This window comes from Pteronotus mesoamericanus, unplaced genomic scaffold, assembly GCF_021234165.1.
Source record: "Pteronotus mesoamericanus isolate MK-2021 breed Mesoamerican mustached bat unplaced genomic scaffold, CSHL_Meso_final contig_24, whole genome shotgun sequence".
Classification (NCBI taxonomy): Eukaryota; Metazoa; Chordata; class Mammalia; order Chiroptera; family Mormoopidae; genus Pteronotus; species Pteronotus mesoamericanus.
In genome coordinates this window covers 9,366,836-9,379,282 of record NW_026555100.1, presented here as the reverse complement: position 1 = coordinate 9,379,282, position 12,447 = coordinate 9,366,836, and the positions used below count along the sequence as shown (strand labels likewise).

General features: G+C 37.9%; 1 protein-coding gene across 1 annotated transcript in view; it reads left to right on the top strand.

Annotated features, from left to right (window-relative positions):
* Positions 1 to 10,276, top strand: part of SUPV3L1 (Suv3 like RNA helicase) — a 30,154-nt gene extending 19,878 nt beyond the window's left edge. Inside the window, exons 8-15 of the mRNA XM_054572684.1 lie at positions 296 to 387; positions 1,335 to 1,515; positions 2,064 to 2,157; positions 3,092 to 3,311; positions 4,774 to 4,854; positions 6,324 to 6,500; positions 8,585 to 8,733; positions 9,545 to 10,276. Coding sequence (XP_054428659.1) covers positions 296 to 387; positions 1,335 to 1,515; positions 2,064 to 2,157; positions 3,092 to 3,311; positions 4,774 to 4,854; positions 6,324 to 6,500; positions 8,585 to 8,733; positions 9,545 to 9,980 — 1,430 coding nt within the window. The 3' untranslated portion in view covers positions 9,981 to 10,276. The remainder of the gene's footprint in view (positions 1 to 295; positions 388 to 1,334; positions 1,516 to 2,063; positions 2,158 to 3,091; positions 3,312 to 4,773; positions 4,855 to 6,323; positions 6,501 to 8,584; positions 8,734 to 9,544) is intronic.
* The last annotated feature ends 2,171 nt before the right edge of the window (positions 10,277 to 12,447 follow it).

Here is a 12,447-nt window from a genome sequence, read left to right as displayed (position 1 = left end):
AGTATGGGACTAATGTTCAGGAGTAATCATAAGATGCCAGGTTCTAGTCCTGGCTGGGATTGCCCTCTAGTAGACTCAGAACCTTGGCCAAATTGATTTAAAAGCCTTGAGATCTAGAAAAATGGAGTTCATCTTTGTTGTTTTGAGGTTTGAAACTGAGATAATATTTATGAAAACATTTGGTAAAATTGTAAGGCAGTAGGTAACAAACCTAAATATCTTTGCTATGTAAAGTGTTGCATATTTAATTTTATGTCTTTAAAATTTTTTTTCATTGTGATTTTGCATTCAACAGGACTGTGTGCTGATGAGGTCCATTTGTGTGGCGAAGCTGCTGCTATTGACCTGGTTACTGAGCTTTTGTACACGACTGGGGAGGAAGTGGAGGTACTAGATTTTATGCTTGGTTCTCAGGATGGCATTGAGATAGTTAGAGTATCTGGACAGTGGCTTTATAGGCCTCAGGGAGTGGCAAAATCAGAACTTCACTAAGAAGAAAGCTTCAGTTCCTCGTACATATTTGGTTGAACCTCATATTTGAAGTTCTGACAGAGTGTCCATCACACCCTAAGTCTCCCAGAAGCACAGGAGACTCTTCATATTCTCTTGACAAAACCTTCTGGAGTTTTAGCAGGTCTCTTTAGAATTAAATACATTAGGAGTGTTGGAGGTTTCAGGCTCAGCAAAAGTTTGTGGTTTTTAAAGTCTCAGTTGGGGCCTTTGAGATATATATAGCCAATTATTAGAGATAGTTAGTATCCCTTTCCCAAATTCTTGCAGTAGGAAGTAACTGGTTTTCTTTTAATCCTACTTTTCATTTTCTTTACCTGAGGTCTGTGCTAAGAGGAAGAAATATTTAAAAATTTGTTCATTCAGTTTTGTGCTCAGCTTTCAGGGAGAGATGGTGGAATGTAATAGAAGAAATTCTGGGTTTTAGTCTTGGCTTTGCTACTATTAGCTCTGTGTTCTTAGGAAAACCATATAAGGCTAGAACTGGAAAAATTCTCTTCACACCTAATCTTTTACTGGGCTCTAGTTTACTCTTCTATAAAATGGAAATAACAGTGAATTACCCTTCTTATCTTACTAAGTTGCCATGAAAATCAAGTGTATATGAAAGTGCTTTGAAAATTGATGGAACATTGTCTAACATTTTATTAACTTAGAGTTAGCATTGAGAACTGATGGTAATTTTATTATAATATTAAAAAAGTGTTTTTCTGTATTTCTCCTTGAGAAACGTTGGAACTTGTCAGCTTTTAACTACTCTTGAATGTTTGCAAATTGAAATTGAGTTAGGTGTGTTATGTTACAATATCATGTCTTTATTAAAGGTTCGAAACTATAAGCGGCTTACACCCATCAGTGTGTTGGATCACGCACTAGAATCTTTAGACAACCTTCGACCTGGGGACTGCATTGTCTGTTTTAGCAAGAATGATATTTATTTTGTGAGTCGACAGATTGAAATTCGGGGATTGGAATCAGCTGTTATATATGGCAGTCTTCCTCCTGGTAATTACTGGCTTTCATCATGACAGAATATGAAATATTTTTGCCATTCATGTTGAGATATGTATAGAAAACTGTAAAAAATACTGAATTAAGATGCTTGATATATTAGTAATTTGTTATAGGTCATATAAAAATGTTTCTTTAGTTCATCTTCGTAGGGCTAGAAGTATTTTAATTATTTCAAGCACTTCCTATTTGCTGCTATTATTAGACTATTTTAAATGTTGAGCTGATCATTTTCTTATAAAAATGTCATTAAAATGTGAACGTGGTAATATTCTTCAAATTGTAGTCCTGAAATTTGGTACTACATGTCCTCAGAAATGATACGTCTAGTGTGGTGTGGGATTGTGTTGCTATATATAGGGATATTTAAAGGCGTGGAAATAAAGGATAAGTGGCTCTTTGAGGATACTAAGAAATAAGTTTGAAACAGTAAGAGTTTTATCCATAAAAATGTGAAGTATAAGGTGAGGATTTCCAAGATATACTTATGTGATACAGTAAAAGATTGAGAACACTGATTTAACATCACCTTCTTATTTTAGGAACCAAACTTGCTCAAGCAAAAAAGTTTAATGATCCTGATGATCCCTGCAAAATCCTGGTTGCTACAGATGCAATTGGCATGGGACTTAATTTGTAAGTGATTTGTTTTTAATAATTATGGACGTTCAGTTGGTTTGATGGCAATTAAAAAATTTCTAGTTGGCATTAGAGTTACCCAACACTTTGATTTAGGAGAATGGGTATTATCCTATGTATAGAGCTGTGACGTATCTCGCTTACACCTGTTAAGGGAGTGAAAAGAAAATATCACATAGCACTAGTACTTTGGTGCTCCCTATCACTGCTGTCCGGTTATATTACCTTACTTGATTTTTAGTTTCTCAGTCAAGAAATTGTGAGTGCCTACTGTGCATGTAGGGTTAGCCATTATCCATAGGGGTAATAACATTAAGCCTAGCTATTCCTCTTTGGGAATGAATCAAAAAACCTATCCAAAGCTGTTAATAGCACCTAACTTTTGTTTTTAAATCCTCACCAGACAGCATTCCTACTGATTTAGAGAGGGGGGAAAGATGGAGAGGGAGAGAATCATCCGTGTTTGAGAGAGAAACATTGGTTGCCTCTTATATGTGCCCCACCTGGGAACACAGCCCATAACCGAGGCATGTGAACCTGCAGCCTTTTGGTTTATGGGACGATGCTCCAACCAACTGATCACACCAGCCAGGGCAATAGCAGTCAACTTTGAAAAGCAGCCTGAGAACCCTTTATGTGGTTTATTTGTTTAAAAGTTATTTTCAGTAGCCTTATTGAGGTATAATTTACATGTTATTTATAGTTCACCTATTGCAAAAATACAGATTGATGAATTTTAGTAAATTTACGTGGTTGTTGAAATATACCATTTAAGGGAAGACAAAGAATTACCAACTAACTTTTTACTTATTTTGAAAACAGCAGGCAAGATAGCACATAGGCCTAAACTAGGATCGAGTAAGCACTTCTGCAGTGACCCAAATGAATAAGGAGTTTTTCATCTGTGAGATCACTTCTATTTCTATTTCAGGAGCATAAGAAGAATTATTTTTTATTCCCTTATAAAGCCCAGTATCAATGAAAAGGGAGAAAGAGAAATAGAACCAATCACCACTTCTCAAGCCTTGCAGATTGCTGGCAGAGCTGGTAGATTCAGTTCGAAATATAAAGAAGGAGAGGTTACAACAATGTATCGAGAAGACCTCCGTTTATTGAAGGAAATTTTGAATAGGCCTGTGGATCCTATAAGGGTAAAGTGTACCATGTTAATTACTTCTCTCTGGAGGACAGTCATTCCCTTCTTCACCCTTCTTCCAGACTCTTGCCTCAGGCACCTGAAAATAAAAAATGAAAATTTTATGCCATGGAAATTATGTCAGGAAAGCCCTACTTTATTGCTTTGGAGAGGAGTAGAGATCCCTTGGTCATGAATGGTGTGCAAGTGAAAGATCCAGATTGAACAAGTTTAGTGAACCTGGTTTTTCTTTAGTTCTTCCAATAATCTAGCAGCAGGTGGGGGTAAGGGCACAGTTGCCTTAGGTGGGCACACAGCCGTGTAAGCAGACTGAAAAGTTGCCAGAGGCTTGAATGAGGAAGAAACCCTTGAGTTAGGGACAATAACAGCACTAAGCAGTACCTCTTGGAGCCAGTAAGGACAAAGTTAAAATTTTGTTTAGTGTAGTTAATGAGGCAAAAGTGTACATATTTCAAACAAACTAACTGTTAAAATTTAAAGGTTCCTGGAAAATTTACTAAATGTGGCTCTTCTTGTTTTTCAGTGACCCTAGGTAAAGGGGGAATATAAATGAGATAATGCAAGGAAAAATTCCTGGAGGAAAGCTGAGGGTGAAATAATTTCTGTAGCTTTTGTTAAGAGTGCAGTTGATAATGAATGACATATCGTTTCCCTCCTGTGCACCTCATTTCTTGTGCTCATATTCTTCCTCTGACCATGACTCATACCGCCCTCCTTTCCTCTTCCCTGTCCCCTTTCTTTCTCTTTTTTCTGGCTTATACTTAACCTGTAGGCATTTCTTAACACTGCAATATATAGTTAAAGAGATAACTGACCTCCAGTGTAGACATTTTTTCATGTACTTATGTACGTATGTGTGTCAGGTTTGTTTGTTTTTTTTTTTTAAAGATTTTATTTATTTATATTTAGAGAGAGGGGAAGGGATGGAGAAACATCAGTGTGTGGTTGCCTCTTTTGTACCCCCTACTGGGGACCTGGCCTGCAACCCAGGCATGTGCCCTGACTGGGAATCAAATTAACTTCTGTAGGACTTTATCTTGAATTAACCAGTGACCCTTTGGTTCACAGGCCAGCACTCAGCCCAATGAGCCACACCAGCCAGGGCTGCATGTCAGTTTTAATATCCTGGTGGAAGCATCTGGGCTTTCCTTGTTCATTTTTGTTCAATGGAGAGAACTGAAACAAAAATGAAAGCATTTTGGTACTCTGTTAGACCATCATAGGTTTTAGAAACATAACTAAAATGTGAGTAAAAGATTGACTAATTAGTCAGCAGGTATAATTGGTTAGTTTTACTAAATCATCTTATTAGCTTTCCTAATTGGTAATAAATTGAAAGTGATGCTTTTCAGCATTTCACCCAAATTTTTATGTAGGACTTCATCTTGAATTAACTTAGGAAAACCTGTTCTTTTTTTAAAAATGAGCTTATGGTTGTTCTTTATCTTTTACTAAAGGCAGCTGGCCTTCATCCAACCGCTGAACAGATTGAAATGTTTGCCTACCATCTCCCTGATACAACACTTTCTAATCTCATTGTAAGTGGAAAATCACTTTTAAATTTCTTTTCTAAAGATGTTGATATGTTGGCTATTATAAACAATTCTATAATCAATGTATGTAATATGCTTGTCTTTTCAACTTAGTGTTTTGGGTTTCTTCACATAAATATCCTAAAGTGGAATTGCTGGGTCCTTTTTTGTCTCTCATTATAGCCTTTGTTTTAAAGTCTATTTGGTACAAGTATCGCTACCGCAGCTTTTTGTTTGTTCGTTTCCATTATTATGAAATATCTTTTTCTATCCCTTTCAGTCTGTGTGTGTCTTTCAATCTGAAGTGAGTCTCTTGTAGACAGCATATGTAAGAGTCTTGTTTTCTTATCCATCTAGTCACCATGTGTCTTTTGATTGGAGCATTTAATTTATTTGCGTTTAAAGTAGTTGTTGATAGATATGTATTTATTGCCATTTTATTATTTATACTTTTATCATTCCTCTTCTTCCTCTTTTCCTCTTCCTCCTCTTTGACCCTTCAACATTTCTTGTAATCCTGGTTTGGTGGTGATGAACTCCTTTAGTTTTTTCTTGTCTGGGAGGATTTTTATCTGTCCTTTGATTCTAAGTGTCCACCAATAGGTGACTGGTGTTACATACAATGAAATATAAGTAAGCTATAAAAAAGAACGAAATCTTGCCATCTGCAACAACATGGATGGACCTAGAGGGTGTGTTGTGCTGAGTGAAGTAAGACAAAGAAAGACAAATGCGTTACTATTTCACTTATATGTGGAATCAAAAAATCAAAATAAAATGAACAAGCAGAACAGAAACAGACCCATAGATACAGAGAACATTTTGATGTTTGCTAGATGGGAGGGGGTTTGGAGGGAATGGGTGAAAAAGATGAAGGGATTAAGAAGAACAAATTGGTAGTTATAGGGATGTAAAGTACAGCATAGGGCATGTAGTCAGTAATATTACAATAACTGTGTATGCTGTCAGATGGATATTAGTTTTACTGGGGTGATCACTATGTAAGTTATATAAATGTCTAATCACTGGGTTGTACACCTGAAACTGATAGAATATTGGATGAAAACTGTAATTGAAAAATAAAAAATGGGAGGATTTGAGATCTTCCTTGCAGCTGTCATCAGTTTTGGCTGAAATAAACTCATAAAAATTCTCAAATAAATAAGAATTAAAAAAATAAAAACATAAATAAAATGTTGATGTGTTAGGTAATTACTAGTAACCTCATAGCCTTGAATGGATAGTCTGTTTTTGTGAAGCTGCTGTTTATGAAGTTTATGTTGAAAGTGAAAACTTTTGAAATCTTCTGGGACTTTTGTCTGAGTATTTTATTTTAGGTCAAGAGGGCAGTGTATAGAGCATGCCTTTCTAGAAGTCTGTCATCAGTTAAAAAGATTTTCCTTTTGTAGATCTGAGTACTTTATTCATGTCCAGTTAGGTAGTCCAGTAATTTAATATATCTTTTTCTCCCCCAGGACATTTTTGTAGACTTTTCACAAGTTGATGGGCAGTACTTTGTCTGCAATATGGATGATTTCAAATTTTCTGCAGAGTTGATCCAGCATATTCCATTAAGTCTGCGAGTGAGGTATGTTTTCTGCACAGCTCCTATCAACAAGAAGCAGCCTTTTGTCTGCTCTTCACTGTTACAGGTAAGCCTTTATCTTTAGGATATTTTGAGTTTTTTCAGGTTGAGGTATTTTTCTCCCAAACAGTACTGTGTTACTCAAAACAATCAGAGAATATCCTGTAATATGAGATACTGTGTAAGAACTTAAATAGAAAGTGATTCTCTTTTTCTTACAAGTAATTTTTTGGGGAAAGGAGAACCCTTGCTTTGTATTTGGGCTTACACAGTAGCCTTTGTGAAGAAACGAAAACAAAAATAATTAAATACAGTTTTTTTCAAGGAAAGGAGGGGTCCTTGCCTGACGGCACACTTTTTCGTTAATGGTGTTGGGTAGTATTTTTGGAAGGGCGGGGGACCAGGGGTTTGGTAGTGCCAATAGTAATCAGTTTTCTTAACCGTAAGGCACTGAGCCAGGGATTGCTGTTTTGAATGAGTTTGGTGCCAGGGTTCCAGTTCCTTTCCTTTTTTTCTTTTTTTTTTTAACACAGAGGTAGCTGATTTTTTTTTTTTTTTAATCCTCACCCTAGGCTATGTTTATACATCGTAAAGAGAGAGAGAGAGAGAGAGAGAGAGAAATCAGTGTGAGAGAGGAACATTGATTGGTTGCTTCCCAGACGCGCCCCAGCTGGGGATCGAACCCACAACCTTCTGATGCATGGGACAGTGCTCCAACCAATGGAGCCACCTGGCCATCACCTGGTCCCTTTTCTTTTAACTCATTTAAGTAGGGATGCAAATAGCTGATTTCTGAGGAGCACAGGCTTCACCAAAACAAGGGGCCCAGGGAAGGCAAGTGGAAGCCGTGTCCTCACCTCTCTGGACCCCTGCTCTCCCTGTTGCTCTGCTTGAAGTGCCCTCACCACCACTGGACTAACCCCAAAGGCCTCCGTTTTGAGTCTCCTTCTGACTCACAGTTTTTTTTTTGCTGCCATCTCTTATATGGACCTTAATGTTCTGTATATTAGCTCAGCTTTTAGCAATTCTGTTTCTAAATTTATTTTAAAATTGTTTTTAAATTACATAAATAATACACAACTCCTTTCTCTGCACAAAAGTAAAACATTACAGATGGGATAAATTGGGCTACCTCAATTTAGTCCTGTGACATAACTATTACCAGCGTGTGTGTTTCCTTGCAGAACTATTCAGTTGCATTTGCCTACCGAGAAATACTGGCACATGTAGAAATTCTAGTTTTGTTGTGTGGGTGTGTTTTTCCATACATGTTATAACGATTTATTCTGCAACCCGCTATTTTCTTTTTCCCTTATTATGTCTTAAAGGTCTTCCACGTCCAGGTATTTATCTAGAAAATATGTTTCTCACACGTGCTCCCCCTCCCGGAAGCACGCCCATGCCTTTTGCTTTCCCCCTCCTCCCTTCTCAGGCTTGCATCTCATATTCTAAGGATCCCCACGAGATTTGCACCCAGGGGAGTGCTGGGCAGCAGCATCTTGTCCCCGGCTAAGCCCCTGAGCCTGTCTCCAAGGCTCTTCTGTTGCTGCTTCTTTGTTGCTTCTTCTGTCCTAAGCCCTTCCTTGTTTCACTGTTCTCAGATTTAATAAACATACTCTAAAGATAAGAAAATATATATATGTGATTCTTATAACTGGCATTTGTTAGAAGTAGCTAGCATAAGGCTGAAGTTAATGGAAGAAAGTCTTAAGTGCTGCAAACTGACCTGGATGGAGCTTGAGCCTTGACCCTGTTTATTCCATTCTTCAAGCTACTCTAATGAAGCAGAAGCATTTTACTAAGGAATAAGGACGGTTTAACAGTAGCATATATGTTCTACTTAAAGATTAGAATGTGAAATCTAGAGATTTTTCCTTTCTCTCTGTTACTACCAAACTCTAAAAGAGCTCCGTCCCATTGATTGCCTCTGAGGACAGTGGTTTTATAAAAAAAGGAAGTCATTCCCTCACTTAAAAAAAAATTACCTTTATAAAATATTAAATGTTCTACAGAAAAGTATAAAGAAGGAAGAAAACCAGCCTGCCTATTGAAACACAGTCACAGCTAACATTTTATTGTGCTTTCTTTTTTACCTAATCACAGACTGAAGTGACTTCTGATTCTTTCAACTCTTTTTCCTGTTTCTCTCAGTTTGCCAGGCAGTATAGCAGGAACGAGCCCTTGACATTTGCATGGTTACGCCGATACATTAAATGGCCTTTACTTCCACCTAAGAATATTAAAGACCTCATGGATCTTGAAGCTGTTCATGATGTTTTGGATCTTTACCTGTGGCTAAGGTATCAAATTTTTCCTCTGTGTGCTCTCATTTTTCTAAATAATAGGGAAAATCAAAGGTTTTATGAATGGTCTTTTGCTCTCTTTAATTAGGCACATATTTGGAAAGTGCTCTCTATTATGTTTATTGTCCATAAGGGCAGTTGAGCCTGGTTTATCCCCATTCCAGAAATGACTTGAGTCCTTATTGATTCTACTTAAGATAGGTAGGTGAGAAGGTCCACTAGACCCTTGCTACTCCAAGCGTGGTTCCTGGACCAAAAGCATTGCTGTCACCTGGAAGCTTGTTAGAAATAGAGAATATCAGACTTATTCAAATTCTGCATTTTAACAAGATCCCCAGGTGATTCATTTATATATTAACATTTGAGAGATTACATTAAAAATCCTCAATTAGCATATTGATAGGGTCCACAACTTTAAGAGAAAGGACATATAACAAAACCAATTTTACCATAGGGTAGTTGATAAAAACAAGAGTTAAGTTCCTGTGGCATCTCATCAATGTTATAATGAAACAGTGTTAGACAAAGTGATATTGAGGACGTGCTGTACTGCTCTAGCTCAGTGATTCTCAGAGGGGCGTGTCCCACTGAGGGGAGCATGTTGGAATCACTTAAGGTAGGAGTGACGACCCAAACTCATAATGATATATTGCTCAGGTGTATTGGGGCAGAAATAAAAGGTGAGCAAAAACATTGGACAGATTTTGCAAAAACAAAACGTGGAATTAATTGGTGTCAAGATGTAGTTCTGTGATTGAAATTGACTGTGATAAGAGCTTTTGCTACAAACAATATGTCTTTTTCCCAGCTATCGGTTTATAGATATGTTTCCAGATGCCAGCCTTGTTCGAGACCTCCAGAAAGAACTAGACGGCATTATCCAAGATGGTGTACACAACATCACCAAACTGATTAAAATTTCAGAGACACATAAGCTGTTGAACTTGGATAACTTACCAGCAGAGAGCCAGTCTCATTTGTCAGGACCGTTAAAGAGCCAAGCAAGAAGGATGCGCACTGCCAAAACTGTAGGGAGTAAAGCTGCTGAGCCACCCAGCCCCCATGCCACGGGGCAATCCCTGGCTTCCAGATTGGTGCAGCAAGGACTCCTCACTGCAGACATGCTGAGACAGCTAGAAAAAGAGTGGCTGACGCACCGAACTGAGCATGGCAAGGAAAGAACGGAATCTGGGACTTACTCAAAAGGGGCAAGAAGAAAGAAGAAGGGACCTGATTCAGATTAGGTTCATTTTATTTTTCAAATAAAAACCTATTTTAAAATCCTTTCTCGCCCCTCACCTGCATTTACTGCTTTATAGTGTTGTAGCTGTCTCTTACTGGGTCTTCTTTTTGCCCAGAAAAATGAACTCTTAAAGATGAGTAAACTGGGTTTGTTTCTATATTTTAAAAATATGAAATGGCTTAAAGATTTTATTTAAAGGTTTATACAATAGCCATTTGTAGTATAGTGTTAAAACAATGCACTGTAAGGAACTGCGTGTGGTAATAAAATCAGTTTGGTGAATTGTTTGACCAGTTTTCTACACCATTGCTGAGGATGTCATGCATGGGATTCTTTGACAAACATTGCTGTCTATTGTACCCACATACCAAAAAAGCTGTTCTAGATGCTGGAAATATGCAGTAAACAAGATATGTTATATGGAGATTTTGATATGGAGACATAAGGAGTAAGTTAAATAATGTCAGCAATGTGAGGGTAGAGATTGTTGTTTGTCTAGTTCACTGCTGTATGTGCAATGCCTAGAAATATAGTAGAAGCACAATCAATCTTTGTTAAATGAAAGGATGTAATTTCAGAATAACTGCTGTGATAAAGTGGAATAAGGGAAGAGAATGACAAGTGGTAGCATTGGGCTATTTTAGATAGAGTGGGTGGTCTTCCCACTGGTCTGGTGCATGGTGGCTTCTACTTGTCCCACAAAGTTTTCAGCCCTTTTGGAGATATGCTAAAAGGAGGTTAAGGTCATAGGCTTTGGAGTTGGATAGACCTGAGTTCAGCTTCTCTCGTCAGTACCAGCTCAGTGACCTGTCCTCTCTGGGGATTGGTCTCTGCATCTGAAGACAAACAGTAATGCCTACTTAGAGTTGGTCCGGGGGTTAAATATGATGAGGTGCCATTCAGCATAGTGCCTGGTATACAGGAAGTTTTTTATAAATGAACCTGAAGGTTTGATTCATTCTGGGCTGTGAATTGACCTCTTAGGTCATTCTAAGAACTCCGCTAATTTCTTGAGCACCTGCTAAACAGGCTGACTTTAGACCAGGAATTAAACTGAGTTGGTTGAAATGGGGTCAAGGAACAGCCAGTTTGCCAAGTTAGTCATCTGTTTTTGGCTGCTGCTTTCATAGCTCTGATTTCAGATGTTTCTTTTAATTGAGATGACAGTCTTTATTCTTCTGACTTTTGCCTTTGTGGAAGTAAAGGCTGAACAGGTGGCACTGACTGTATTTCTCCCTTGCTTGTGGGTAAACAGTAGTGAAATACCCACAAGGGCATATTTTTTTAGATACTCCTCATTGGACAACTTCGGCTTCTAGAAGTTGCCTTCCCCATCACTTACACCATAACAGACACGGTCCATTCTTGTCCAGATGGTATCAAGAAATACCCATGAACAAACAGTGTAATGGATTTTGTCTTATTGTATTTAAGTGATGAGGCACATTATTTAGAGCGTTAATTCTCCCACTTTCTCCATTTTGAGAGTCAGAGTTGGTAATTCACAGAAGACACTTAAGCAAGACACTTGCAGTCTTTGCAAGTTAGTGAAGTCTCCGGAGGAGTGGAGGTGAGGGATGCTGTAAAGCAAGGGCTGCTTGAACACTGAAATATAAAGAGTATAAATAGTTTGCCTTTTACCTTTCCCTTGGTGGGGGAGGGTGAGCTCTGGTTTGGTGCAAGAGGAGACTGAAGAAAGATGGAATCTGGTGAAACAAAAAGGGAAAAATATAGTTGGAGTGGCTCTGCAGAGTGCTTAAAAGATCACTATGAAAACAACCTGGTCTTCCTTCTCTGCAACTAGCTTGACCTGTCGTTAACTCTTCTATGAGGGCTGGTACAGCCGAGGCCCAGGCATGTTTCACTAAGGACATGTTCTCAACCTTTCTAAAGCAATTCTCTCTTGTAGTTTCCTTACAGGTTTTGAAGCCCTCTTTGGGTTATTTTGGATTCAGCTGTATCTCAACTTGGGGCATGGACTGAGACTTAGAGGCTGACCTTAATTCTGTTGGTATAGATCTGGGTAATTTAATAAAATGTGGTTAGTATGTAACCGGTTAGGAATAATAACCAAAGACTTGTAATGTTTTGTACATTCTATTTGTGGATGAGTGTAATTCTACAAAATGAAATTGGGTCTTTTGAAAAATGTCTATTGTGAATCACAAATACACAAAACTCATCACAAGTCACCAAAGTCTCTTAGGGCTTGGAACTGGGAGTCTGTAATTAAGGTGCAGTCATTCTTTGTGTGTCCAACTCAGAACAAACCTACTAGAATATAAAGAAAAGCTGTGGTTTGCCAGAAGACAAGCACATGATAAATGAATCAGGTTCTTTTACTTTTCTATTTCAAAGATATAAAAATATATAAGCTGGAACAGAGAGTAGTATTTATAACATGCTTTTGAGTTGTCATTATCTAAGTCTGTCACTTAACATAGTGGGACAGTTCCACACAGAAATTA